Source organism: Buteo buteo, chromosome 1, assembly GCF_964188355.1.
Source record: "Buteo buteo chromosome 1, bButBut1.hap1.1, whole genome shotgun sequence".
NCBI classification, from domain to species: domain Eukaryota; kingdom Metazoa; phylum Chordata; class Aves; order Accipitriformes; family Accipitridae; genus Buteo; species Buteo buteo.
The window spans coordinates 64,820,372-64,842,325 of NC_134171.1; the positions used below are offsets into that span (position 1 = coordinate 64,820,372).

Here is a 21,954-nt window from a genome sequence, read left to right on the forward strand (position 1 = left end):
GGGAAAATAGGTCAAGTAGAAAACCTGCCCTTGCACCAGCAAGCAAGGAGAACCTGTTAAAGTGGAGTGGGGCGTTTGCTGAAGCAGTTGGCATGCTCCATTTACAAACAGGGTCAGTGGTTTTTGTGCCCTGTGCTCGGGGGGAACAGTTGATGTCTGCTGTGCTGCTACACAGCACATGTGGTAACTGGTTCTTTGTGCCACTTACAGTTTGGTTGTGTTCAGCAGCAGGAAAACATTGCTCTTGGTCACCAAGACTTGACCCCTGGAAAGCCAGGCTCAGGAAGCTAATTTAATTTCCTGCCTTTGCTGGAAAAGTCTTTCTGGCATAAATGGCTCTGGATTGTGATCTCAGTCTAAGCCAGCTCAGTCCCCAGGAGTTAGCCCTTACCTCCTCCTCAGCCCAGGCAGCAGAGCTGGTGGGAAGTTGCAGTTACCTCCTTTTCCCTGTGTCATCTTCTTGTGGCCTCTTGCTGTGCTCAGGGAGTGAAGGAAGTTTGTGAGAAGTGACTCCCGGCAGGGGGTGTTGGCCTCGCTAAGCCACAGCCCAACCACAGCCCAGCTTCTTTGTGACAGAAACCGAGCTGCTGGTGCCCAGTGCCTTGGAAAGCCACCAGCTGGGAGGGGGGAGGAGATGGCAAGGCAGCCACCTCCCATCCGCTTGTATTACGCAGCAGCTACAGTCATCCACAGCAGGTCTGCCAGGAGCTGGTCCCTCTCTAGAGCCCTGCAGCGCCACATGCAAACGCTACTCTTCTCAGTCTCAACCTTTAAAAGCTTCACTTCAATGTTTTGGGGCATCTTCAAGCCTTAAAGACCCTCACGTGGAGAGGTCGGTAATCACATCTCAGCTCCACTCTCCCCACCTCTGTTTCAGAAGCCAACGCAGCCGAGGAAGCGGATACTCACGTGGCTGTGGTGATCAGACCAGGCAACGCAGGACTGACGGATGATGAGAAATCGTATTATAGCCTCATCTCATCTTTCACCGAACTTTTCCTGCCTTCCTCCACTTAGGGAAAGTGGTGCATGCACAAAAGACTGTGCTTCACCTGAATTGTCCTTGTGTAACATTAGGTAATTTTGTCCATAATCAGAATTTAAAACAAACCCACATCATGTCTTGGACCCGCAACTAGTGCAGGCAGGTATGGATGGAGAATATGGTGTGGGGTCCCTTGTGCAGTAGGATGGAGGCCTGCAGCAGCCAGCTGGAGCTCGAACAGGGTGAGGAGCAGCACCCATGAGTCCTGCTGTTCCTCCCCTTTCCCAGCTAGCAATTACTCAGGGGATGCTTCCTTCAGAATCACCCATTGAAATCTGGTGCTGAGATGCCCCACCACAAGCTCCGTCATTTTTAGAAACAGTCTGCAAACAAGGTATATGTCCCCCTGTCCCAGAGGGACCTCCAGGGACCATGAGGGGTTATGAGCTTCTCCCTGCAGATGGGGTTGCTGGCTAAGTCAAAACTTTCAAAGTTAGGGAGATTAGGGTGCCCAAAGGAAAATGCCAAATGTGGACTATAATACAGTATATTTGGGCTGCCACAGAAAAAGCCAGACCTTGCTGCAGGCAAATGCTTTAGACCAGGAACAACTTAAATCTTGGCTATATCCACAGCAGGTCTAGGTACAAAACAGTACAACTTGCATATGGAAGCTGCTTCGAACTACATAACCAGCCTACCAGAATGGAGTATATATAAATATAGCTTTAAAAATTAAATTCTAGACCCACCTCACTGCTGCATTGTGGTGCTGGGCTATGGGATGCAACTGGCTGAACACCAAAGTCAGCTTGACTGTGTTTCTGAAGTACCTCCCTTAGCACTAACCCCTGGAGCTCCTTCTCAGTAGCCAACATCACCCTGTCACACATTGATAGCACTGGTCAGCTGTGAGCAAATCTTGACAAACAACTGCTTCTGAGGGACACATCCTGCTGCATTTAATGAGAATTAAACCCCTGACCTTTTCACCCACACTACCTAAATTGTGCCAATTTATATCAGACGGTCATGGAGCTTTTCCAAATGTAGTAAATCAAACCACAACTTCGCTTTCATTGTGTTCACTCCACCCCAGTATTTTGCCTTCCTGTCTATCACCAGTGATCCCAGCAACTAAAGGCAAATCTCTTTGTTTGTTTTTCAACCTGTGAACACTTTGTTTCCCTGCTTTTGCCCTCTCTGGTCTTTTCTTTAAGGCAGACAACCCTGTCTTGCCAAGGAAGCTGTATTACCTCCCTGACCATCTCACAATTTCAGCAGGGGCTTAGTGGGGGTGCAGGAGTGACAGCCACAGCTAGGTTATACCTAGTAATAGTGGAGGCAGAGGCAGTCTGAAACCCCAGTTCCCTGCTGCTGGCGCTTTGTGCATGGGTGTCAGTTGCTACTTACTCATTTCTGCATGGCTGCGTGTGAGCTTGCCCTCATGGACAGCCAAAATATAATACTAACACATGTTGCCTTCCTGAGCTCTCATCTACACCTACAGCTGTCCCTGTTGAGGGAGGCTGCAGCGTAGAGAACAAGCAAGAGACAGGCATTTTGGGAGGAAACCATATCATGCCAGCATTACCCTTCTAAAACTTTGATGGTAGCAGGTAAGGCTGTGAGGCAGCTAGTCTGGGCACCTTTCTGGGCTGTGTAATGAGTGTGATCCTCCTCCTAGAAAGAGCCTGCTAATTAGCACTGTTACAATAAGTGTATCTGCATGGCTGAATAGTCCCTGGCTTCCTTAAGTGTTAATTTTAATCATGATACTGTAAATACTCACCTTTTGTTTTGCCTTTGCCATCAGAAAGCTATGCATGGGGTAGGGCACAAAAATAAAACTCACTTTCTCCATAAAAGCACTTTATTTAGTGGTCATGTTTCAGTGTGTATCAGCTGTCATTTAGTTGTACTGAAATGTGCTGTTAGAAATACCCTAAGAAATGTACAGAGTTATCACCAAAACCCTGAAGTTCAGTTTGGATTGCATATAGGAAAAGGAGAGAAAGAAAAAAAAAAATAAAATCACTAACATCATCTTTTTTTCCTTTGATAAAATTACAAAATATAAAATGATAAACTGAAAGTATTAACTGATTTTTTTAAAAAAGTTACAGTGGACTATTTACAGTAAAACACCCTTAAAACAAATCACTATTTTGTGCTCCATATGCATTGAGTGTGTGTGCCTGTGTAAGAGGATCCCCACCTGCATCTTCTCCAGGCTATTCCCTCCTGCCCTTGCCCAGGAGGAGCTCCCTGGATGGGGAGCCCTGCGCCTCACACTGCTGTGCACTTGGGCCAGCCTTGGCACATCCCTCCAGGAAGGCTTCCCACTAACGACACAGCTACAAGGAGGCGGCCTTCAGCGGTCCAGCAATAACCCTCCATTGGCTGGAGACGCTCTGGATTTATAACACGGCTGCCTGAGAACAAATTTTGGCCCACAGAAGATAAAGTAAACAGCTGGCTGAAAGCTTTCTACTTGCACTAGTTTTGACAGAAGTTTTTCTCAACAGTCTCGCCTTTCAGGAGAGGCCTCTGACCTTTGCAGAAGACTGAATTCCTTCGTGCCTTTTCCCTCTCTGTCAGAAATGCCACAGTGCAGGACGAGTTCCCCTTCAAATGCCTTTTGCCACCATTTTAATTTCTCTTTATTTTCCTGCAGCTCAGACAAGATGCAAACCTAAGCTGAGCCTGACTCGTGGAGGAAAACAGGAGCCATGTTCATAAGAAGCAACTCCCATTGTTCTCCTGCCTGTCCAATACAGCAGCCTTCCCAAAATCAGGTTCTCAAACAGGGGCTTTGAGCTCCTGCTTTTTCTTTGAAAACAGACCTTCTGTTTGAAAACCTCCTTTCAGGGAAGAAGCAGCCCTTCTGGTTTTGCAGGTCCCCTCCTGCACCTCCAGCCCTCAAGGCCACATCACCTAACCTCCGGGGCAGAACTGCCTTCCTGCACCTTGGAAGCCTGCTTAAACCTGTGGCAGACTCTACTCAGGACAACTGGCCACACTGAGGGGTCCAGAGCCCAGGCCTAGTGTCAGTGTGTCTGAAGTTTGACTTCTAAGTGCACAAGGAGCAAAACCAAACCCTATGCCCAGAACCACCTGCAACAGTTCTGTTACCATTGCAGGTGAGCCCAGTGTCTCTAACACAATGTCTTCCCCCTCAGTGAACAAAAACAAAGCTTTTGAAATATTACACACAATAAGTGGTGGAAGTACTACACACAAAGAGCAGCCTTTTCTGGCTCAGCTTCAGAACACGCAGGCGTTCCCATCTTAATTCAGCATCTTGCTTCCACCAGTCCCCACCATTGAGTCTGAAACACCAAGTTGAGCACAGCACCCCACTGTGCCATCTCCTGTGGCCTGGGAACAGTCTGCCCAGCTACAAGGCAGCACCAGCCAAGTCTTGCTTCCTGATCACAGTACAGTTTCTCCCAAAACCGGCTTTACCATCAGCTGCTTTCCAGGCTGGAAGAAATGCCTGCCTGCTCACCATAAAAGCCAGTCAAGTTGGGGTCTTCCACTGCCGAATTCCAAGTCCAGAAGAAACGGACGCTTTTTCTCACCCTACCAAGTTACACCAGTTGGCAGCAAAGAAAACAACGCAAGAAACACACAAAAGATGCGGTCTTGTGACTCGGGAACCAGCAACTCCTGAAGACTCTTGGTGCCCGGAGAAGTTCATTTCCTTCATCTCCTCTGCAGACCAGGCTGAGGAGTGCCTGTCTCAGAGGGGCATCACGACAAATGGCTGTTGAATGTTTTGAACAACAGGAGTGTGACAGAGCCACTCAGAAAAAGTCACTGGTAGCACAAACTAAACAGCCTGCTCTCTTACGCTGCTGCTGAGAAGGATCCACTCCTCTTCCAGCAGACAGTTATTTTTGTTTGGCTCCTAATGAGACAGCCACCCTCAGAGCCCTTTGGCAATACAATCATGATTGCACATGAAAACAAACTCACCAAAAAAGTGTAAATGAGGTCATCTTTAACCCATGAGACCACACCTGCCCCCCTCCCCCCGACCAGAGGACAGGCTACACCTGATCTGTCTGGTACTCAGAGGCTTCCGATAAGCTTTCAGAAAAGCTCAGAAAGTTTTCCTGGTACTCAGAGCAAACAATCTCAAATCTGTAGTGCCTGAACTCCACTGCAAAGGTGCCAAAGTAGCACAGGAAGCACATCACCAGGCCCCACTGAATCCTGGAAGCATGCATGTGAATGCCCTGTGCCATGAGGATGAAATCTGGAAGAGGAAAGTCAAGGAGAACAAGTGGGAGCAGGGACACTGACCAGGATGAGAGAAAGCCAACAGGAAAGACAATGAATCTTAACAATCAAAGTTACCCAGATGACAGTCAACCCAGCTAGCCATCATCAGGAGAGCGTGAATGTGGTGCCAAAGTTGGAAGGTATGTCAGGTATCCAAAAATGCCCATGGGGTGCAGCAGCTCTCCTATATGGACCAGGGCTTCCTAATCCCAATTGAGGTTGATAAACATTTACAGAGGGAAAGACTTAGGCACAGAGAAGTCAATGACTTGCTTGAACATCCAGCTAGCCAGTGACAGAGCCAGCAAGCTGGGGATCTGGCTATGGGCCCCTACCTGCCAGGAGACTGCCCATGGGAACTGGATCACATCTCTGCACCACAGGCAATGGGAACACCTTTCAACCTACACTGCGCAATCTTTCATTGTCTTTAGATCACCGGCAAAATCATCCCTTCCTGTGAAATCCAGAAGCATCACTCTACACAGTATGTCGTGTTAATACTAAAGGAAAAAGAATGCTGTCAGAGCCAGAAACTGTCCTACAGGCTCACATACCCGTGTGCCTGGACCACATATTGCCTGGCATCAGGGTCTCACAGCTGTGCCTCAGTTTGTGTTGGAGTATTCCATAAAAGCAATTCTCAGCTCCCCTAAAGCAGAGGACACCTTCCTGAGCTGGGGCCCTGCCCTAGCCCAATGCACATCTCTAAACCTACTGGCTCTCCTGTCTCAGGATTTCCTCTGCACTCCAAGAATGCAGGATCACACATCTTCACAGGTAAAACAAACAAACAAGCAGCCTCTCCCATGCTTTAACTGCACAAAGCAGATAATCAGAGACTTTTAAATCTTGAGCTTAGTGTAAGCAACCAAAGCTTAATTTCAGCAAACAGCATTCTGCGTCTGGCTTTAAAGATCTTCTACTTTCCCTGTAGCGCAAGGGTTATGCACAGGCTGAATGGGATGAAGAGCCAGCCCTAAGCCTTTGCAAAGCCAGCGTGAGGTGGGAGCGGAACGGGACTCCTGCCTCAGCCTGCCCCGCTCCACAGAGGGCCCAAGGCCTTCAGTGCCAAGCAGATGGATGGGGAGGGCTGGGCTGGGAGCACCCAGCATGTCAGTACAGGAGGAGCTACACCCTGGCTTACTCGGCTGCTCCTGCTCCCAGCCTGGCAGAAACCTCCGAAGTCGGCAGTGCAGCAGAAGCCCAGCTCAGCTCCGTGCAGGCAGCCCTACCCCAGACACACATGGGGGAGCTATGGGCTTGGGGCAAGGGGAGGAGGGGAGCACCACAAGAACCAGGCAAACTCCCACCTTACTTACACCAAAGCGTGATGCTCAGCTGAAAACTTTTCCAAGGAAGCTTAAGATGTGACTGACGGTACATCTTCACACCAATCTGCTATTCCTCTGGACACTGGCTGAAATGTTCAAAACCAGCCAAGTGACTAAGGAATTGTTTTAAGAACAGGCTGTTCCCCACAGAGGGGAATGAGCTTATTCCTCGCCATTTATTCCTGCCCTCTTGCTTATCCCAGCACTAAGGCTTATGCAACTACGCAGTGAATGGATCCACCCTAAACAAACACCCAGGGCACGTGAGTGCTGGTGCAAACATGGGCTGGAGTGGGGCTGACAGGCACAAGGTGGAGAGGAAGTCACATGTACCTCCAGTCTGAATGACCACAGACTCCACAGCCCAGATCCCATTTGTAAAGCACCTAGTCTTACCCGAAGTCCACATGACCCAGCAGCTCTTGACTGTGATAACCATCTTAAAAGGCAGAGCTGGATGTAGCGCCCTGGAGCATTTCAACAAACACATCAAAATTTTCTCATCTTCAGAAACCTGATTTCTTCCCTTGTTCCTTTGTTCCCCTGAGAATTTTTATCTTAATATTTTGCATAATCTTAAATGCTAATGTGTAGGTAAGCAGTGGTGCCATTAAATCGCACAGATGCTATTCAATATTGTAACCACTCTGGATATCACTAAGAAGCTTTAGAAACATTTATGAAGGAAGTGAGCCCATCTGTGAAGCAGTGCATCCTGCTAAACACAAGTAGCAAAATGAGCCAATCATAGGATCATGGCATGAAGACAAGCTAAGTAGCATTCCTAAATGCTTTGAGATCCTAGGACAGATGTGAGAAGAGCCAAAGTTCCCTGCTGCAGAGAGTGTCGGACACATACGATACCTGGCTTCCCAGGCAGCAGGACAAAAGGATACAGAGTACCACACAGAGGGTGATGCTGGCTGACAAGGCGACTCGTGGAATCCCAACTTTCCGTCCCTCATTCTTCAGGTTGATCTTGAGGGTGAGGGCAGACTGGATCCAGCACGCCAAGGTCCCAAAGCCAAAGGTCAGCGATGTGCCCACATTGTGGATCTCCTCATCATTGGAAAGCTAGGAACAAACAAAATGGTGATTGTTTAGATGCAACAGGAATGTCTGCTAGCTACCTTGGATTGCTGCTGGGGTGGGATAGAGGAAAGTGGGAATCACTGGGGTTTGAGGCAGAGATGCTGTATCATTTCTACTGGCAGAGGTGTAAAGTGTAACATAACCAAAATGAGTTGACAGCTGTCACAGTCAAGCAGATCTTCTGCCCAAAGCCCAAGCACAGTGGAAAATGCAGTTGCTTGGGGTCTGCCTCCACAGCTCCCTGACAAGACTTACCAATGCAGAGCTCAGAAATAAATCCTTCCCTGGCTTGATGTGATGGTCAGGGCAGGCAAGGACAACCCACTGGGGTCTTGTACAGCTCCCGGCAATGGAAGCAAACTGCAGCCTTCAGTGCCAGCTGCATGGAACAGTGCTGTCTGGGGCACAGGGCAGCCAGAACCCCAACACCTCCATTGAGTTAGCACAAGCCAAAACACAGACATATGCTCCTGGTTTGGCAAGCTTCTCCCACCAAAAATCTTGACTGCCTGTTCCCTCTCCAGCCCATCCTCAACCATTGGGGTTCTGTGGCAATATGAACCCAATCTCTCTGGAGTGCTTCTTTGCTCCTGGGGCTCCTGTGTTTCACTGGGCTCAGTGACTGTGCAATACTGCAAGGCAAATGGACAGCCAGGTTCAATGAGCAAGAATCTGCAAAGAGATCCCCTGAGGCTGCAAATCCATTCAGAAAGCCCAGCAAGGACAAGACTTAAGCCAATTTTACTTTTCCCCTGCCTCCAAGGCTTTTCTAGAAAAGAAACCAGCGGTCTGTAATTCCTCCCTGCAGCCTTGATTCCTGTTTGGTGATTTAACCAATTCCCATCAAACAAGTCGCAATCTACAAGATGATAGTCTAGTTACTGTGCCTCCACTGATCTCTCCCCTCTCCTCCCTACCTTAAGGTTTTTTTCAAGGGTAGGTCCAAGTCATAGGATAGGTAAAAATGGGATTGAGTGGCCTTTCCCAAGGTAGCCTGCACTGCATGGGACTCACAGCCATAATGTCTCTCTAACACACCCAATCTGTAATTTTCCAGAAATATGATTTAATGACACATTCAGCTTAGCAGTCAGGCAGGGAAAAGCATGGACTAAGGTCTCATTACCACATGCTTTCACAGTTTGGCAAAAGATCTAAGCAAGGATACAGGTAACTAACAGGGAGTAGATAATTAGTTCAGAATTTATAATCAGGCATGATTCAAAGTATCCACTTTTAAATAGCAATCATTTGCTCAGAGGAGCAAAAAAAGGAAGGAGAGGTTGAAACTGCTTCCTAGTGCCTGCCCTGTACTAGAAATACTCTTCTCACACCTAGACAAGGCTGTTAAAAAAGCCTCATAGTTCCTAGCTGGGAAGGTCTCATGAAAAAACAATACTGCAAGTTTTTAGTTTGTGCTATGGAGTTAGGAAGACCAGGTCCAAAACAGTCAAATTATCTCATACCTCATTAAAAAAAACCCCAACAAACAAACCCACCCACCCCCCAAACTCCCACCAAAACAAACACAGAAGACTGTAAAGGACACAAAGCTCCTGCAATTGCTCCACAACCTAAACAGGTACTGGCCCTTCACAAAATAAGTATCTTTTCTGTATTGGCAGGAAAAACAGCTCCCTGCCTGCAAAGCCAGGAAAGAAGCCAGCCTACACTGACCTTTCTCAGTTCCTGTCATTATTGGGGGCCATTACTGAGGCAGAGCATCAGACACAGCAAAGGGATGGGGAAACCCAAGTGTCACTGACTCTAATGCCTTGATTTTCACTGCAGACCTAACAGACACACTCATGATCACAGTGGACACCCAAGCCTACAGAGCAACGTTGTGGCACTGACAGCTTGTTTATTTGTTGCATGTTGCAGAACAGATTGAGAATTGGAGGAGGGACCTCATCCAGACATGTGTCACATTAGGAGAAGTCGTAGCACTCCTCTGATGTGTCCCTCTCATGGCCAGTCTGAGGACAAGCAGGAGGTAGATTTAAACAACATGTGTTTTAAACGAAGGACACTGAACTGTCTGCTAAATCTGTATGGGCAGCTGCGCATCTGTTCACACAGATACTTACATAAACTTCCAGCTCAATCCTTTTACCCAGGACCATCTGTGCCAACCCCCAGGGCTCAAGAGATTCAATAGGTTCCCTGCTCTGGCTCTTGGCAGGTCAAGTGTAAGCATGCAGGTGCAAATCCTGCTGGGAATACGTGAAAAATTATTGTGGCCCTTCATCTCAGCATGTCACTGGAGCCACGTAAGCAGCAGATAGAGGTGGCAGAGCAGATACAAGGAGGGCTGGGGCACAGCCAGACATGTTATATCCTGAGGTCACATTGCAGGTAGTTCAAAGACCTAAGCAGATCTGCTAGAAAAGCAGGAACCTCACAGCATGGACACAGCGGTCCAAGCCTGGAGTGCAGTACCTGAAAGTTGCCGAGTAGGGTCATCCCAAAAGAGGCCAAGCATAACGCCACCAGGCCGCTGATGTTCAGCCAAGGGTTTAGCACCTTTGGCTTCAGCTGAATGAAGCGCAGCACAGCCACGACAAGCGCTGAGAAGGAAACAGAACACAAGGTGCATCATTAGGTAGAACATGCTGCAGTAACCACTTGGCTGGGGGCTCACAGACCCCCACCCTCTTTCCACCCAGAGGGGAGAGCTCACTGAAAGCTGGCTAGCTTAGTGCTTCTGCTTGGCCCCCTCCTGCTTAGTCACAGACAAGACTAAGCACAGGAAGCATTTCTCTTGTAATCCAGTTACGCCAAGCTCCCGCGCTTCCTTTTCTCATGATATTTTGTCTAGGAGCTGGGTTGCAAATTTTCTGAGTGAAAGAAGAGCACCTTCCTATTTGCCTGTGAAGCTCCCAGCACATAGTCTATCACATACACACCATGCATTCACATTGCAGCAGCTGGGCTTGCACCAAGTTTCACTCCATTCACGAGCACTGAGCTCTCTTGGAGGAGGTATGTCAAACCCCACCTGTATTAGAAAAAGGTATGAACGGCACATACATTTTCCTGCAGGTTCTACCATAATGCCCACTACCTCTTCTCCTCTGGAACAAGTTGCTGGTGCCACGAACATAAGCCAAAATATTGCACTAATTTTCCATGAAGACTGGAAGAACAGCCCTTCCAAGCTTACAGTTAGCCCAAGCGCTATGATATGATATATGATACATGATATATATGATACATGATATATCATATGATATGACATAACCCCAGGAGATATTCACATTGTATATTTTTTGCCCTCTCTAGGGAAAGCTGCATGGAACAACACAGAAAGCCAGGCAATCAGTTGGCCTTCAGATGGGATTCAAACCAAACCACTAAAAAGCAATATAGCTGAAGAGGGAAATTTGCTGGCTACCACCACTTTCTTATGCTTATGCTCAAACTGATAGCATGCAGGTCATATTGTTGTCAATTGCCTGCATTAGCAAATTACATCTGTATTCTCCACAAAACCCCTGGTATAGTACCAAAAACGTGGTTTAGAAAAATAAGGGCACTGTAAGTGAAAAATATCCACTTTTATCCAAACTGCAAAAGATGTTTCAATTTACTCTCACAATTTGCTGTAGTGAGTCAGTCCACTCCAAATCCTGAATACAAGACAACTTTGTTCCCCCCAAAAAAGACAACTTCTGTTTTTCATCACCAGGTAATTGTTTGGGACAGCCACCCTGTGACTACTTGAGCTCATGTGCAGGAACTTTTTCATTTCTATTTCTAGTGGACAGGATCCTGAAATTACATGATCTTTTCCTAAAACACTAATGGGAATGACAAAACGTAATTAAAAGGTCACCTTCCAGCATTATGTACAAAACAGCATTTTCAATATTTAGTAAAGCCTATGTTTCTAGCAATTTTCTATAGTTTTCCTCTCCTATAGCAAAGGCTTTGACACAACTAAGGTGGCCAGAGGTACAAGCTAAAAGCAGGTCTCGGAAGCACCCAATACAGCAGAGGAAAGCTTGGCTTTATCCACAAAGCAGAAATAGAATAGAATCGAATATTTCAATTAGAAGGGACCTACAACGATCATCTAGTCCAACTGCTTGACCAAGCTGACCAAAAGTTAAAGCATATTATTAAGGGCATTGTGCAAATGCCTCTTAAACATTCACAGGCTTGAGGCATCAACCACGTCTCTAGGAACCCTGTTCCAGTGTTTGACCACCCTCTCGGTAAAGAAATGCTTCCTAATGTCCAATCTAAACCTCCCTTGGTGCAGCTTTGAACCATTCCCATGCATCCTGTCACTGAATACCTGGGAGATAGATATCTACACCTCCCTCTCCACTTCCCCTCCCAAGGAAGCTGTAGAGAGCAATGAAGTTGCCCCTCAGCCTCCTTTTCTCCAAACTATGCAAGCCCAAAGTCCTTAGCTGCTTCTCATAGGACATTCCTTCCAGCCCTTTCACCAGCTTTGTTGCCCTCCTATAGACACACTCAAGTCCGTTAACATCCTTCTTAAATTGTGGGGCCCAGATGCTGAATACAACGGGATAATCACCTCTTTTGATTGACCGGTGTTCGATGCACCCCAGGATGTGGTTTGCCCTCTTGGCTGACAGGGCACACTGCTGACTCATATCGAGCCTGCTGTCAGCCAGCACCCCCAGATGCCTTTCTGCAGGGCTGCTCTCCAGCCAATTCTCTCCCAATTTATACTCCGTCCTAGGTGCAGAATCTGGCACTTGGACTTGTTAAATGTCGTCCCATTAATCATTGCCCAATGCTCCAGTCAATCTAGATCCCTCTGCAAGGCATCTTGTCCCTCAAGAGAGTCAAAGCACCTCCCAGTTTGGGATCATCAGCAAACTTGCTAATGGTGCATTCAACTCCTGCATCCAGATCACGGACAAAAATATGGACCAGAACTGGCCCTAGAACTGAACCCTGAAGAACACCACTGGTGACCAGTTGCCAGCCGGATGTAGCTCCATTCACTACAATCCTTTGAGCTCTGCCCTTCAGCCAGTTCTTCACCCAGCGCACTGCGTACCCGCTCATCTCACAGCTGGACAACTTGTCCAGAAGGATGCTGTGAGGGACAGTATCAAAAGCCTTACTAAAATCCAGAAAAACTACATCCACCACCTTCCCTTCATCCACTAGGCAAGTGACCTTATGACAGAAGGATATCAGACTGGTTAAACAGGACTTTCCCTTTGTGAATGCATGTTGGCTGTGCCTGACGATTGCATTGTTCTTTAAATGCCTTTCAACTGTACCCAGTATGATCATCTCCATAATTGTTGCAGGAACTGAGGTTAGACTAACAGGTCTGTAGTCCCCTGGGTCTTCCCTCATGCCCTTCTTGTAAATCGGAATAACTTGGGCTAGCTTCCAGTCAGCAGGGACCTCCCCAGACTCCCAAGACCTTCCGTAGATGATCGAGAGGGGTCCTGCCGTAACATCCACTAGCTCCTTCAGTACTCTGAGAGGAATCCCACCGGGCCCCAGGGACTTGGGAACATTCAGCTGGTACAGCTGGTCCCTTACAATTTCAGTGCCCACAAATGGAAAGTCACTCTTCCCACACTCGTGGTCCTTCAACTCAGGGGACTGGGCAGCCCAGGGTCTATCTGTATTACTGAAGACGGAGGCAAAAAAAGCATTGAATGCCTCTGCTTTTTCTTCATCCCTATTCGTCAGGTGACAGGCTTTAACAAGTAGCGGTCCAATGTTTTCTTTAGACCTCTTGCTATTAACATACTTTAAAAAGCCTTTCTTGTTGTCTGACACAGCACTGGCCAGTTTCAACTCTAATTGAGCTTTGGCCTTTTGTGTCTTCTCCCTGCATAGAAGAACCACAGCTCTGTCATCTTCCTGTGAAGCCTGACCTCACTTCCAGAGATCATACAATTTCTTTTTCCTCTTGAGCACCACAAGGAGTTCCCTGTTCAGCCAAGCTGGTCTTCTGGCTGGCTTGCTTCACTTATGACACAGTGGGATCGCCTGCTCCTGTGCTTCTAAAAGGTCATTCTTAAAGACTGACCAGCACTTATGGAGTCCTAAGCCCTCAAAAGCAGATTCCCAGGGTACTGTGCTAAATAGCTCCCTGAATAGCTTAAAGTTTGCTTTCTTGAAATCCAGCATAGCTACTCTGCTGTCCTTTTTTCTCATTGCACCAAAAATTTTAAACTCAACCGTTTCATGATCACTGTGGTCAAGACCGCCACCTTCCATCACAGCTCCTGTGACAAATTTGCAGTCTGGAGGTTCCCTGGTTATATTTCTTCTTGCAATGGGAAGAAGCAGCAAAAAAAGCATACAGTACAGCTTAGCTTCAAAAAGCCACATGTCTTTTGTTTGCCTGCCCTTCTTCACACCACTCACACGACTGCTATCCTCACATCCACCCAGATCACAGGGTGAGTGAGCATCAAGCCAATTCCTGCCCTTTCATAAAGCCCTTGGACTCACTGGGACATGGTGCAGGTCCACTGTGACTGCTTGAACAGAGTGGTATGCAGAAATGGGGCCTTACCTGGAAGCAGCCGAAAAGACAGGCATGTGTGTATTCACTACTGTCAAACAGCCTTTTTAACATAAGTAGCATGCTATGTACATGTTGTTTTAAGTGGTTTGGGGGTCAGAAGTTTAAATCATATCATCATAATCACATTGCACTGGGTGCCACGCACATAAATAAAACATGTGCAAGACCCTGCCTTAGCACAAACTGGGGCCAGTATTATTTCTACTAATTGAGACCCTGGCTCAATATGTAAATCAAGATCTAAACTTGAAACAAAGCAATACATAGAAACAAAGTGTAAAGATACCTAAACTACCTAAACTCCACCCTGAAGTGATACTTGAAAATAAGGGAGTTCATGTCAAGGTTCATGATTAAACATATTTTACCAGGTTTTACATCCCAAGCCTCATTTTTTTTATGTCACATTAAGATTGTTAAGGTATCTTACTCATTCACATACAGGTCTGGATTAATTTCAGATCTCAACTCAACTGAATTTCCTACGTTTCTGAACCCTCTTACTTTCACTGCTGGAAAATGCCAGTAAAGTTCCACAGATTTAGTAATGGAATTTAGGAAGGGGTGGGGTAGGGGAGACTTCAGCACAGATGATATTTTGCATAATCAGTTGCTGCATTTGCCAATATTCCCATGCAATTATCTCACATTCACAGCATATAACAAAACACCACCATAAAATGAAAAACAGTCACACAGATTCAAGGCTAAGATGAGACAATTAAAAACATGAGAATAAATCAGAAACCAATAAAGTTCAAATGCATCCAGCTTCATTCTGTCTTTCTACTAATGAAGACAAAATAATACTGTCTTAATTGGTAGTAATCGCAGTTTAAATGATTTCACATCATGAGATTCAAGAACAATATGTATCGTGTATTACTTATGTTTCAGTGACTTCTTAAAACAAATCATGAGAGACAAAGAAACATTCCCCTTGTTCCTACCTAGAAATGCCGCCATGTTCATGACTTGGCTAAACACGCAGCTTGCAGGAGGTGCATCACCTGCAATACTTGGAAAATATAAAGTGTATCACTGTAACTCTAGGATGGTAAAGACATATAAATAACAACCATTAATTAGAACAGTAATTGGAAGAAAGTCATTAACATACCTTATATAAGGTGGTCTTTTGGAACCAGGTTTCCTAAGAGACATAAATGCATAGGAACAAAGATTCAAGATTTTCTTTCCCATTTAGCTTTCATTGTTTTATTGTTTTAAAGAAACAAGTGATTGAACGTAAAGCCCACAACCAGCTCTTACCTATCCGGTACATTTAGTGGGAGAATTTTGTTATCTTCTACTGCTATAAAGTACCTGTCAAAAAAAAAAAAGAAAAAGAAAAATATTAAAACAGTGTAAAACCTCATCCTGGCTTCAATCTCGGCTTCAATTCCAAGTATCATTCAACACATTAAGTGTCTCAAAGCCCACTGGCAGGTTCTGCTGGAGACAGCCTATGTTTCCCTCTGCTCAAGCAGGCAGTTTTGCTCACTTCCTGGCCTAATTATGTGCCTTTCTTTGTGTGCATGTTTTGCATGGTCAGGTAGACAAACAGGGTCACTGAACTGAGCTGCCTTAAAAATAACCAACCAGGGGAATGTTTTCATTTTTAATCTCAATAATTTGATTAATCTCATTTACCATGGTCCCCCCTCCACAAAAGCTGTTTTAATACAGAAGGGACGGGACAAGAAGAACAACAAGCAATAGGGGTCAGACAAATGGCTTAAGCTGCCCCTGCTGCTGAAAAACATTCACAGACCATGGCCAAAGCCATATCCTACAATATAACTGCTTCTCAGGCTGAGCATAGCTGCTGATTGCACATTTATTGCTCCCAAATTCATGCTGCAGTCATCTGCCTGCATGCTTGGAGAGAGCCCAGCTCAGGGAAATGCACCTCTCGTGTGCATTTTGGTAAGAAGCGTTAGCAAGAAAGTGAGGTGTCAGCATTAAGCTGCTGGCGGGTTGCTAGTGCAGTGCTGGATGCTGTGTATTTTGAGTTTGCACCCCAAAGCAGGGCCTAAGTGCTTCTCCAAGAGCTCTGCTGAGTGATTCAAAGAAAACGTGATGAAAAGGAATTTTTGCGGTTTTGTCTGTCTCTTCAGGCAGCTCCCAGTAACATGTGCCAGGAAGAAGGCAAGGTCAGAAACTTGGCCTGGGGAGCACAGAAATTCAGGGATAAAAATGTGATCCTCCAAGCCATGAACTGGCACAGACTAGCCCCTGCCCCTATCATGTGCCTTCCCAGCCCCACAGTAACTCGAGGACAGAGCACCCCCAAAAGACCATCGTACTGAGACGCAGCCCTGAAGACAGTGGTACTTCAACTGCCCCAGCCTAACTTGCTCTACCAAATAACCAGCAGGAGATAACTTACACTATCCATAATCCAGCTGATGTAAACAAGGTAAACACAAGAGGTAAAAACATCCATATGCTGCATTTCTTCCCATCCATACCTGCTAGAAACAAAGAACAAAGTAAAAACAAAAGAAAGAGGGCAGAGGTACCCACCTGCCTCAGCCCCCCTCTTTTGAAAGCAGGAAGAGCATCCACACGGCAGGTGCCGAAGCATCCCAGGATCAAGCTCCTAACGGCCAGGCAGCAGTCACTGCAAACCTTTCATACTGTCATTACTGGCATAAGGGGTTAAGCTGCTGTGCACAGGCAGCATCATCCACACTGTGCATAAAAACCAAGGCACAAAGAGCCTCGACTTGTGGAGAGGGAGACTTTTCAGACACACCTATAGAATTTGAGTGGTTTTCAAAGTATTTTTCTTAAGCGTTTTGCACAAGGTGACAACGCAAGACCCGCAGCCCTAATTCCCTGCTACTTCCCATAGGCACAGGGCAAGGCAGCCTCCTTCCCAGGATCATTATCAATTCCACACACGCTGCCTCAGCAAAGCTTGCAGCATGAAGGGAGAAGGATGCACGTGCTGTTTCCTCATCTCCGCAAAGCACACGACCAGCTTCCATCCTGGCTGCAGCAATCAGCTAAAAATAGCGTTTGGCCGCACCCAGAGCGGAGCCAAGCTCAAGTGCCAACATTGTCAGGACAAGGTGTTACAAACAGGATAAGCTCTTGACATGTAGGCACTATGAAATCCTGCACAGGGCGTAAGGATGCTGTGTACACCTCCTCCTGAGGAAGCGTTTGTCCTCCAGGCAAGATCACACTGGATGAGCATCTGAGATGCCGGGGCTGTTCCCATAACATGTGCAACTCAGAAACGCAGCTAAGCTGCTGTGCTGTGGACACAGAGAGTCCTGTGTCTTCCTGTGAGTCCTTTGACAATGGATCAAATATTTCCTCGTGCTCTGTCCTCCTCCATAAATGTTTCTCCAGGCCCTGACACAGCCAAGAGATGCAACCAAAGGCTCACGGCTCCAGTGCCTGCTTTACTTTCACCAGGGCAGCAGCATCTGCACCCCTGCGTTCTCTTGTATTTGCAGGTCAGTTACCTCATCCAGGTCCCTAAAGCAATGACTCTTCCCTTTGCTCCAGAGAAGGAAGTGCCCACGTTGTCATCCTCCTCCTCTCAGCTCCCCTGGCCTTCCTACATCTGTAGCACAGGAGCTCTCTGGGCTGCTGCCCTGCTCTCTCCCTGCTGTGAGGACCCACAGAAGAGAGTAAGCACCCTCACCGTGTCACAGCCAGCCCCCAGCTCACCAATCCTACAGGACAGCCCCAGGCTGCAAAGGCAACGGGACCCCAGCCACTGACTCCCGCCCTGCCCCACAGCGGCAGAGGCTGAAGGGGTTGAGGTGAGGCTCCCCAGACCCTGCAGAAGGCACAGCAGCCTCACACTTGCCCCTACAGGTCAGCTGTCTTGTCTTCCCCACACATTGCCTGGCAGGGGTACAAAACAACACCCTTGTGGTACCCTGAGCCACACCACACTTGCACAAAACCACAAAACGAGGCCATGATTTGGTGCTGTCTGTACAGCCTCGAGTGAGGCTGAACTGCAAATCTTAAAAGACAGAAAAGTGATCAGATAAGGACTCTTCCCTGACCTGGGAGCAGAGAGAACTGCAGACAGGGAGCATGAAATGATGAAAGTATTAAGTATGTCAGTTTAAAAGGCAATCGGCTCCAACGCATATACACATCTTTAGCATGGCACAACAGAGAAGAAATTATCAGTGAGGGTGGTTTCCCCATCCATCTCATCTCTATTCCTTTCCTCCCGCACAGGAGACACAAAGCGCTTCACAGCTCTGTTCCCTGCACAGCCCCTGCTGTAGCAGTTGCGACTATTCTGTGAAGCGCTGCCCTTGCCTTTTCCTCCTGCAGCCCATCAACATGCAGCAGCATCCCTGAGCTGGTGTTGGCCGTTGCTCTCGTACCAGGAGACCCGTGCTGGCAATGTCAAGGACCACTTCCAGGTGGCAGCTGCCTCACCTGTGGCAGGGCCACATCCCTGCCAGACCCTGGCAACACAGTGCCCAAGTTCCCGTGCCCTGCGCAAGGGAGACATAGCTGTAGCGGAGATCCCCACTCCTGTCTTGGCTGAAGGGGAGTAGGCAGGTAATGTCACCTCCGGTTACAGCCTGTGTTTCTTCTGGAAGGTAATTACTGCTAACGCAGTGCTTGACTCTCCTCTTTTCTCTGGTGGTGGCTGGACTAAGCCAAGGTAACCATTCTTTCAGGTCAGGCGATGGCAGATCTTGTTATATACCCTTCCCCTTTGGAAAGGTACAAAGGATTCATTTATAAAATAAAAGCAAATACTAGCCATAACACTTGTCTTCATTAATGGGTTGCCACAGGTCCTGCCTTCCAGCATGCCTTCCAGCCTTCGCAAACTATTGCAGCATTGTCTGTTGTGCAGAGAGGAAGGTGGTACAGGGCTTCTCCCCCAGGCAGAGCATCAAGGCAGCCCACAGCGGGGACTCCACGCCAGGATGAGGTGGGAAAATGCAAAAATGCTGTCCAGATAACTATTACTCTGTGCTGAGCTCTGCAACATAGCAGGGGCAGGACTGATGCCCAACCTCATCAAAGTCAGTGCAACACAGCTACAGATTCACTCCCCTGGAAAACAGCCCTGTGTTTAATATTCACTGTGCCATACAGAGTCCCCTTCTATCAACCACTAACAGAAAATGACATCCGAAATCATTGCATATTAAATGAATGACTAGCGCAGAGCACAGCATCCCGAGGGAAGCCAGGTCCGTAGTTAGAGAAACACATTCATTTCAACTGGTTAAAAGGAAACACCTAGAGAACACACCCCCCGCACACCTCTCATCACGGCCAGTTGGGTTTGCACCAAGGAGGAAGAACAGCACTCCCAGGGAGTACAACAATGATCTGCATGGGGCCAGGTCTTCCCCAGAGCTCAGTGCAGCCACGGCTGGACTTTTGGGGAAATAAGCACCCCACGTCAGGCCAGCTGGCCTCCCAGGATGCTAAGCTCTGTGCAAGCTTGCCTCTCACAGCAGGCAGCAAGAATTGACCAGGGAAGGATGTTGCCACTATGCATCCCCCTCTGAAAGACTCCATCCTGAGGCATGGGTGCAGGACAGCATGAGAAAGTACTCTCTGACACACCCTTGGAAGAAGAGCAGGGGGGGCAATGGCTGGACCAGCAGCGCTGCTGGCTCCTGCCAGCCCACACAGGAGGAGTCAGCCACCTGTGTCTGACAGATGAAATACCAAAAGCAGGAAAGAAAGGTCCCTTTCCCCCATGTCCTCAAATGGCAACACCTTTTAATGCTGTCCATTGGCACACCCCACGCATGCTTGAAGCTGTTTCAACATCCCCATGTAGGAAGAGGATGGTATAAAACAGGACTCAGCTCTTGCACATTTCTCGTTTACTCCCTGCTGCACTATTTGGGTGCCAGGAACAAAATCACATGTAACCTCACTTCCTTCCAAAGGAGAAACCCCTAGCATGTGCCAAGCCTGCCTAGCTTTGCACTCATGTTCAGTGGATATCATTCTCAGCAGTTGCCTTTGGGTTAACCTCTCTTCAGGGATGGCCCCGATGTTTGTGTCTTCAAGCCAGGAGACTTTCATGCACGCTAAGACCAGCACCTCTAACAGCAGCCAGGAACAAGAGAACAAGGAACCCAAATGACAGCATCCCCTGTAGCACCACAGCAGTTTAGCCAAAATAAAATGCCAAGAGCAATAGGAAAAATAACCTAAATTCTCTGTGGGAAATGTAGAAACAATTTCTTTGACAGCTAATTGCTCCACTGGGATGACACAAAGCCAACCTTCCTCTCCAGAGCTCTGTTCTGCATTGCTGCCGTGACCAGCGATGCCAAATCTGAGCAGTCAATGCCAGCTGGTGACAACAGCCATCTCCAATGGCCTGTGTTTCCCCAAATAAACTCACTGCGTCCAGGAGGCAGTTTGTAATTGCATACACCCATTTGTCTTCCATTTTTAAGGCTTGCACAAGAAGGCCTTCAGCAACAGAAAGCCCTCATGGTGCAATGGCTCACAAGGCTAATAAAAACATGTTTTCAGCCTCACAGCTGACCCCAGCCAGAGTCAGCCTACCTTCCCAAAAGCACACGCTGTGGTTTTCCAATTCCTCTTGACAGTCTCACACCAGCATTGCAAAAACCCTGTCAAGGTGCACTCCTGCTGCCAGCTATCATGGGTCAGGGTGCAGAACTGCAAAGGGTTACACATCAGCACTGCCACAGGGCGTGTCTTTAGAATTCTCTCAATGCAGGCTTACTCCCTTCCTTCATTCCCATTTTTATGTCTAAATTGGCTCAGACTGTCAGCTGTTTGCTCTGCTTTTATTACCATTGCCCCACTACACCCCCTCAGCCAATTAAGCTCCCATTCCTCTAATGTACACACTTCGATTACAGGAGGCAGCTCACCAAACATATACTGCTGCTTGCCTAAGGTTCATCTAATGTGGGCATCTTAATTTAATCTGCCAAGCAAAGTTACAGTGTCTTCCTGAAGTTGTTTTCGCTAGAGAACATGAATGTAAGGACGGACAAAATTACCACTTTAAGAGTCATATGTCTTTTTTAAGACTAGAGCATGCAGATGCATTTCAAGGCTCCATACACAAGCTGCACAATAAGCCAGAGCAACGCTCCAGCATTTCACAGTGCTAGGCCATTGAGTCATTTCAGAGAATAGGTACAGAGCCAGAAGCACTGGGAGGAGGATGGTGTTCAAAACATACGGCAACTCATAAAGAATTTCTGCCAGTCAGCAATAATCAAAGGGGAACAAACACAATTTGTCTTTTGGGGGAGCCCACTATAGCTCTCTGTTGCTTTTAAAAGCAAAAATAACCACAGTCACTTGATACCTAATTACCGTAACGGAGCAGATACAAACCAGCACATTATACAACTTGCCACCCACAAGACACAAATGCCAACATAACAAAGCACAGCGATTTCAGGTTTATCTCAAGGTTCCCAGCCTGAGCATACAATGAGAGAGATAAGGCATGCCAGAGACTTGTAAATACATAACAAAACAGTGGGGTGTCGTGGTTTAAGCCCAGCTGGCAATAAAGCACCACACAGCCGCTCACTCCTCCCCGCCCCGGGTGGAATGGGGAGGAGAAAACACAACAAAAAGCTCATGAGTCCACACAAGGACAGGGAGGGATCACTCACCACTTACGGTCACAGGCGAAAAACAGACTCAACTTGGGGAAAAAACAAAATCAATTTAATTTACTACCAATC

The 21,954-nt window shown here is 47.3% G+C and overlaps 2 protein-coding genes across 11 annotated transcripts in view; one reads left to right on the forward strand and one right to left on the reverse strand.

The window, feature by feature from the left end:
- Positions 1–3,145, forward strand: part of ENOPH1 (enolase-phosphatase 1) — a 12,857-nt gene extending 9,712 nt beyond the window's left edge. For both annotated transcript variants that reach the window (XM_075033636.1, XM_075033646.1), the window contains one exon: positions 878–3,145. In XM_075033636.1, the coding sequence (XP_074889737.1) occupies positions 878–1,017 (140 nt within the window). In that variant the 3' untranslated portion in view covers positions 1,018–3,145. The remainder of the gene's footprint in view (positions 1–877) is intronic.
- TMEM150C (transmembrane protein 150C) overlaps positions 2,920–21,954 on the reverse strand; it is a 25,911-nt gene continuing 6,876 nt past the window's right edge. For 4 of the 9 annotated variants that reach the window (XM_075033744.1, XM_075033754.1, XM_075033735.1 and 1 more), the window contains 7 exons: positions 16,635–16,719; positions 15,515–15,568; positions 15,363–15,395; positions 15,193–15,260; positions 10,144–10,271; positions 7,506–7,683; positions 2,920–5,249 (listed from right to left, as the gene is read on the reverse strand). In XM_075033744.1, the coding sequence (XP_074889845.1) occupies positions 5,041–5,249; positions 7,506–7,683; positions 10,144–10,271; positions 15,193–15,260; positions 15,363–15,395; positions 15,515–15,568; positions 16,635–16,719 (755 nt within the window). In that variant the 3' untranslated portion in view covers positions 2,920–5,040. Of the gene's footprint in view, positions 5,250–7,505; positions 7,684–10,143; positions 10,272–15,192; positions 15,261–15,362; positions 15,396–15,514; positions 15,569–16,634; positions 16,720–21,882; positions 21,915–21,954 lie in introns of all 9 variants that reach the window. The other 5 variants (XM_075033800.1, XM_075033782.1, XM_075033773.1 and 2 more) reach the window with 3 other exon arrangements.